At 40.2% G+C, this 6,324-nt stretch overlaps 1 protein-coding gene and 1 non-coding gene across 4 annotated transcripts; both read right to left on the reverse strand.

Annotated features, from left to right (window-relative positions):
* Positions 1 to 244: 244 nt before the first annotated feature.
* trnaa-cgc (transfer RNA alanine (anticodon CGC)) lies at positions 245 to 316 on the reverse strand. The gene has a single exon. It is a non-coding gene; the product is annotated as a tRNA-Ala (tRNA).
* A 1,646-nt stretch (positions 317 to 1,962) lies between these two features.
* On the reverse strand, positions 1,963 to 6,104 carry LOC143127296 (uncharacterized). 3 transcript variants are annotated; one of them, XM_076288702.1, is made up of 4 exons: positions 5,898 to 6,103; positions 4,537 to 4,624; positions 3,690 to 3,754; positions 1,963 to 3,420 (listed from the first exon to the last, which is right to left on the reverse strand). In XM_076288702.1, the coding sequence occupies exon 4, from the start codon at positions 3,413 to 3,415 to the stop codon at positions 2,807 to 2,809; it is 609 nt and encodes a 202-aa protein (XP_076144817.1). In that variant the 5' UTR covers positions 3,416 to 3,420; positions 3,690 to 3,754; positions 4,537 to 4,624; positions 5,898 to 6,103; the 3' UTR covers positions 1,963 to 2,806. The 3 variants fall into 3 exon arrangements, with proteins under 3 accessions (XP_076144817.1, XP_076144816.1, XP_076144819.1); XM_076288701.1 differs by lacking the exon at positions 4,537 to 4,624; XM_076288704.1 differs by lacking the exons at positions 3,690 to 3,754; positions 4,537 to 4,624 and having other exon boundaries at positions 5,898 to 6,104.
* Positions 6,105 to 6,324: the final 220 nt, after the last annotated feature.

Genomic DNA, 6,324 nt, shown 5'->3' on the forward strand with positions numbered 1-6,324 from the left:
CACGCCTTGAGTACATGGAAACGACCCAATCACTGTTAAGCATCTGACTTCTGTGGCTATCAGCTCCGCCCATGTTCATCATGGTTCTTCATACAAGACTTTTGTTATACTTAGCTACTGGTTGTAACAGTTTTTCAAGCTATTTCGTTATGGATTTGTAATCGTCTTTTTTATTATTATTTCAATCAAATCATCAATTAAAAACTGACTACGGAAGCGGCTTAGTGTAGTTTCAAAAGAACCGTGGAGATGCCGGGGATTGAACCCGGGACCTCATACATGCGAAGCATGCGCTCTACCACTGAGCTACATCCCCTCTTATCGGAATTGCCACGGCACCATGAGTATTTAATGTTCATCATATCTATAGTGAAAGTTTAATGGAATTCGCTCAGAATCAGAAATCAAATGGCTACGGTAACAATACACACCACTCCGATTAAGAGCCGTATTGTAAAGCAATATTCAGAATAAGATGTTAATATGCGGAGCTGAGTGTTGACCGACGGGAACATTCCCGCGTTTACATGTACAGTAGGCCTAGTAGTAGCACCTGCGTCATGACGTCTCAACGGTCTCTGAATATCCATGGCCGCGAAATAAGTGAAATAATAGGCCTTTTTGAGGGTTTTTACTAGCCTGGGTTTTACACCAATTCTTGACAGCAGTGCGGGCAAAGCAGGCTCATAGGCCTACATGAATAGCGAAATCAAAAGTAAGCCTAAACAATAGCCTAAGTAAACAAAATCAATTGTGGAAACACATTATAATCAATTGATTAAAGCTGCGCCTATTGGATCAACCATGGTTTGATTTACCGGTAGCCAACTTTCACTATCCTAGATAGCTAACTAGCTATCTGATGCTAACTTGAGATAGGCCTATTTTTAAATTTTGATTCAATCACAGAGACGAAATTTAGTTTATTAACAATAATAATAATAATAATAGGCCTACATTTTATTTAGAGCGCCTTTCATGTCACCCAAGGTCACTTCAGAAATAGGCTAAACAAAAACAAAAAGGTTGTTAAAATTATAGTCATCTAAAAAAATAAAAGTAAAAGTCAGTCAGTCAGTCCATAAGCAATCTTGAAGAGATAGGTTTTAAGTCTGTTTTTAAAGTCAGTTATTGAGTGTCTGATGTAGGCTAGGCTGGCAGTGAATTCCACAGTTTGGGCGCGACGATGTAGCTGAAAGCCCTCTCTCCCAGGGTGCTGAGGTTCACACTAGGGACATGCAGTAGGCCTAGGCCTGCTGAGGAGGATCTCAGTGAGCGGGCAGGGGTGTAGACTTCTAGGAGGTCAGTGAGGTAGGTGGGGGTATAGGGCCTTGTATGCCAGGAGTAGGACTTTGAAACATATTAAAACAATATATATGATCTGATCCTCAGAATATGTTAGCTAGGACAATTATGATGGGCTAATCAACGATGCCCTGGAGGCTGCATTTAACCCATGGCACCACCATAGGGTGTTTTGCACACGCTGTGGCTTAAAAGAAATGTAATTATGAAAATAAGTAGATTCCCCCCCCCCCCCCCCCCCCCACAATTGATGTGCCTTCTATAGGCCTACACTGAGCAAACTATACACAATCCACAAGTGTGATATCCTGTAAGAACAACCTTTTAAACATCTAGTTTTAGTGACACTCTTTTTGCCACACTTTTCTTTTCTTGAAGTAGGCACATTGCCAACATAAACTTTATGGTGTGTAGTGGGTACTTGTACATCATTGTCAATATAGTGCATAGAAACAACAATATACTATTCATCTAGTGGTTAGTAGCCTAGGGGAACATAGGTGTGTGTGGGGGGGGGGGGGGGATAGGCCTACTGTAATGATCTGAAATGAAATTAATGATTGATCTTGTCCACTCTGCACTCTGTATTGTATTTAAAGTTTCATCTTTCAGATCTGTGTGGCTAAATTGAAGCGACATGTCCATCAGCAAGCAAAAGACCTCTTGAGATGTTTATTGACAAAGGTAGGCCACACACACACACAGACATTTAGAAACGTACCTGAATTAAAATATAAAATAAAACGGTCAAAGCCTGTAGCCTACAACATTGGTTTAATGAACTTTGGGAAGGACGAAGACAAAATGGCCTAACTGAGAGAAACAGACAGGTATTCAGTTTTGTTGTGTCTCCGGCCTTCCCATTAAGTTCAAAATCATTGAAATCTATGTACAACTCAGTCAGGTTTAGCTTATGGAGATACTAGTTATCAATTTACATTATTGCAGGCATTCAGAAGTTTTGAGTCACTGGGAGATGTCCATGTTTTCAATAAAATAAAGGGTTTAATGAGATTGAATAGTATGGCTAAATCAATAGGAAATCTCAGTGGCAAGTGTAATGATTTTGAATTGAAATAATTGTAGGCATCGTTAAACCTGGCATTCATCAAACAACCCGTGACCCCAAACATTTGAACAGTAGTATGTATGCCTGTCAGTTATGGCAAACATTCATAATCCTCCCGACCAACCCAAGTATAGGCTGGGCTAAACTTTCTCCAGTTCATTTTGTTTCATAGCAAACTTACAGTATATTGTAAACACAAACCGACACTGAACTGATTATTGACATTGAGTGGACCTTCAAATTATAATTTGTCAATCAGTTTCCAGAAACTATAAGACATAATAAATGTCTGTAAATAAAAAAAAAATGAAATGTTTGCTTTTCAAAACCACCCATGAAATTCCACTGCTGTCTCAAAGCTACTGATAATTATCTATAATGTGTACATGATATTCCTGGCCTGGAAACCCCCCACCCCCTCCTCTTGTCCTCTCACAAAGCGGTCAGATCAACATCCTCATTCTCGTCCTTCTTCTCCTCGGACCAAATGGCGCTGCTTGAAAACTCCTGGAGGTTGACAAGCAAACCACCAACCTCCCTCTCCCCCTCCTCTTCCTTTCCTTCCCCTCCTCTTCTCCTCTCCCCCTCCTGTTGGTCGTCCCCCTCGTCGACATCCTTCATCAGTTTGGCCTGTTCCCGAAGGTCCGTTCCGCCCATGCTCGAGTAGTCGTCCTCGGAGTCGTCTCCTTCATCTGCGTGTTCATTTGTATCCTCCGCTGCAACGTCCTCACTGCGCTCGTTCTGTCCAGTTTCCACATCCTCGTTCGTCGCTGGCTGGCTGTCCCCGATGACCTCCTCCTCCTCGCTGCTGGGCCTAGGTCTGGGCCACAGGTGGATGCCCAGGCGGGTCTCCATGGCCACGACTCCTGACCTCACGCGGTCACGAAGGCCTCCTTCACTGAGCACGATGTTGCGCACGGTGTACTGGTTCTCGGTGTCACGGTTCAGACGTCGATACAGGTACACCAGCAGACCAAACAGGATTAGGAACAGGGCCACCAGGACGCCGATTGTTGTACCAGGTGTGTTGCTATTAGTCATTATGGCTAAAGTGTCAAGAGAGAGATAGGGAAGGGGTTGGTGGTGAGGGGAAAATAAATGAAACTAGGTGTTAGCAAACAATCATTAAACTAGTCATTTTTCAACTGTCGGTGCTGCCTAGCCTGAGTTGCTGCAGCCAATCTCTAGAGCAGCCAGGCAGAGAGTAAACACTCTGGGAGCATTTTTAAAATAATGTGTAAAATCATGAGTAAGAATTCTGGGTGCATGCATGCATGGTATTTCTATTCAACAATTTCTAGTAAATTTCACCAACCACATTAATTTGACTTGATGTCCCGCGAGTAACCTTAGAGGATATCTTGGACGGTGATGTCTTAACTGAAAAAAAGACATATTGCCGTTTTAAAAGATGTGAACCTCTGAACAGGCGCATAGTTTTGCAAAGAACGTTTTGTCAAATAAGGAGCAGTTAGTGTTACCTTTCAAGATTCAATAGGAACATTGAACATTGACAACTGATGAGAAAAATACCCCTGCATTAACGGCTTCTTGTGACAGAAAGAAGCAGATGCTTAGAGCAGTGGAGCCACGCGAGGAAGTGAGGAAGTAAAATGGTTACTGATACAGTAGGGCACCATGGTTTTATAATATGAAGAAGACACAGTATGAGAGTATGAGAAGAAGAGCAAGTGTTTTACTGTGTTTACATAGTTTGTGAACTAAATTGACTAAAATATAGACTACAATTTAATACATGTGTGCACGTTTTAGTAAATGAAGCTCACAATGTAATGTACAGTACATGCTATATTTAACCCTCCTGTTGTGTTCGCGGTGAAATGTGACTGATTGACAATTCTTTTCTCTCAAAAATATTGTTAACTTATTCTGACTACTATGAGGCTCCTTGACTTTGTTAACACATAGCATCTGAACACACAAAACAAATTTTGATGTTTTTTATAACAATTTGAGTGTTTTATTTAACTTTAGAACACCCATGTGTATTTCTGGTCAAAAATCACTAGCCATTAGAAATAAATGGGTGAGAAAATGGTCACATGTATAAAATTAAGTCCAGGCACTTATTGATCAGATGGACTGTATATGTGTTTCTGTACATTAAATCACACACACAAACACACCCTCACTACACACACCTCTTTGCTTCTATGCCAGCCCCGATGGGAACCTTTCCCCAATAGAATCTTCCCCTTTCTGACTTGCATGAGCTCAGGTCAGTGAGGCCTGCAGGCCATAAATAGCAAATGGAAGCACAAAACTGTTACTATCCAATAGAACAGAAGTTGATACAAAGGTCTATCACAACATTAGATGATAATATGTGTGTTACTATGGATGTATAAGAAGTTATAATGCAGCAGCCATTTTTGACCAGGAACACAAACTAGTAAACATAAAAACAAACACAACAGGAGGGTTAGTACATTGTTATATCAATGTATCAAAATGAGGCCTCAATTTAATAAATTGTCTATACCCAAGTTTTGGTAAATTGAGCTGACAATGTATTTTAATGTGCACAGCATTTACTGTAACATACCCACAACATCAGTTCTTATTTATTTATTTTTTATTTTCACTTGACCTTCTAGGGGCTCCGTATGAGGGGCTGTGCCGAGACTCCTAAGATGCTAACCTACACTGATAATGAAATGCAATGAAGGAGATGCCGCTAACCACTGACTAATGTTAGTTGGATGGATAAGACATTTCATAATGGATGATGATTATTTATAAGCATGACCCAGTGTAACCTTTTGTCAAATAATGGCAATTATGAACAGAGAAGGGAGAGAGAAATAGGACTAGGCAATTGAAGAGAAAGTTGGGGGAAGGGCCTTCCCAAGTGAATGATATCAATAAGTGACCCAGTCCCAATACACACACACACACACACACACACACACACACACACACACACACACACACACACAAACTATAATCATAAGTTACAGTAAAACAATAGTGATCTTTTCTACTTCTCCATTACACAATAAACAACACACACACACACACGTACATTTAGGGGAGAGAAAGTTGTCGGCCATCTAATGCAAACTTTTTTTCCTAAATGTATTTAAAGTGGAAGGATAATTTGGTGGCGTTAGTGTTTTGCCGGTAATGTTTACGTGGAAGGTGAGCAATGCATCTTTTTTAAAGCCTATATTATAGTTTTATAGATTATTAATTATGTACATTATTCAAATCAGAGTAGTGAAACACATTAGAGATGTTTGCTTTTCTAAGGTGTCCACTGAAAAACTTTAGTGATCATGTTGGAATGAAGTGATACGATAAACCGAGTTTAAATGAAGCTAAAAGAACATATGAGGGACTGAAATTACTGAAAACAGTTGACAATGAGATGAACAACTTGTCAAACAAACCTCATTGAGATAAAAGAAATTAGATTGCAACGATGCAAACAGACCCAACTAAAAGGTAACACTTCAAGTATATCATTCATGAGGTTCAAAACTGTATGTCTAAAACCTACCTTTGCACTTTTCAGAAACGGTCCAGATGACCTCTGCAAAATTATCTTCTCAAATCCTCCAAAATGCAGGGTGGCAGTAGAAGGTAGGTAACAACTTGTAGAGGACTGAAGGAAAGAAAGAAAGAAAGGAGAGAAGAGAAGAGGAAAGAGAGTGGCCAAGCCTCTAGCTACACGCCCAATGAGAAAAAGCCTTTCCTCTCTGGGTGGAAGAAACTTAAATACTCTCTAGAACCGCGCAAAGGAAATATCTCAGAAAAAGAAAGCGAGAGAAAAAAGAGGAAGTTGAATATTCAAAGCAGCCAAGATGAGGGATATGAAGCAAGTTGATTTCCATTAACTGAGATTACAGTACTGTATTCACATGTGTGTGTTAGAATATGTATATGTATCTACATAGGCCTACATACAAAATCACCCTTATGGTCAT

Source organism: Alosa pseudoharengus, unplaced genomic scaffold (assembly GCF_046254945.1).
Source record: "Alosa pseudoharengus isolate Yale_2024_CS ecotype anadromous, Long Island Sound unplaced genomic scaffold, YU_APseudo_1.1 YU_APseudo_1.1_scf_17, whole genome shotgun sequence".
Lineage (NCBI taxonomy): Eukaryota > Metazoa > Chordata > Actinopteri > Clupeiformes > Clupeidae > Alosa > Alosa pseudoharengus.

What these genes read in the sequence shown, in the direction of transcription:
- LOC143127296 (XM_076288704.1), bottom strand. Translation starts at nt 3,415, where the DNA reads ATGACTAATAGCAACACACCTGGTACAACAATCGGCGTCCTGGTGGCC.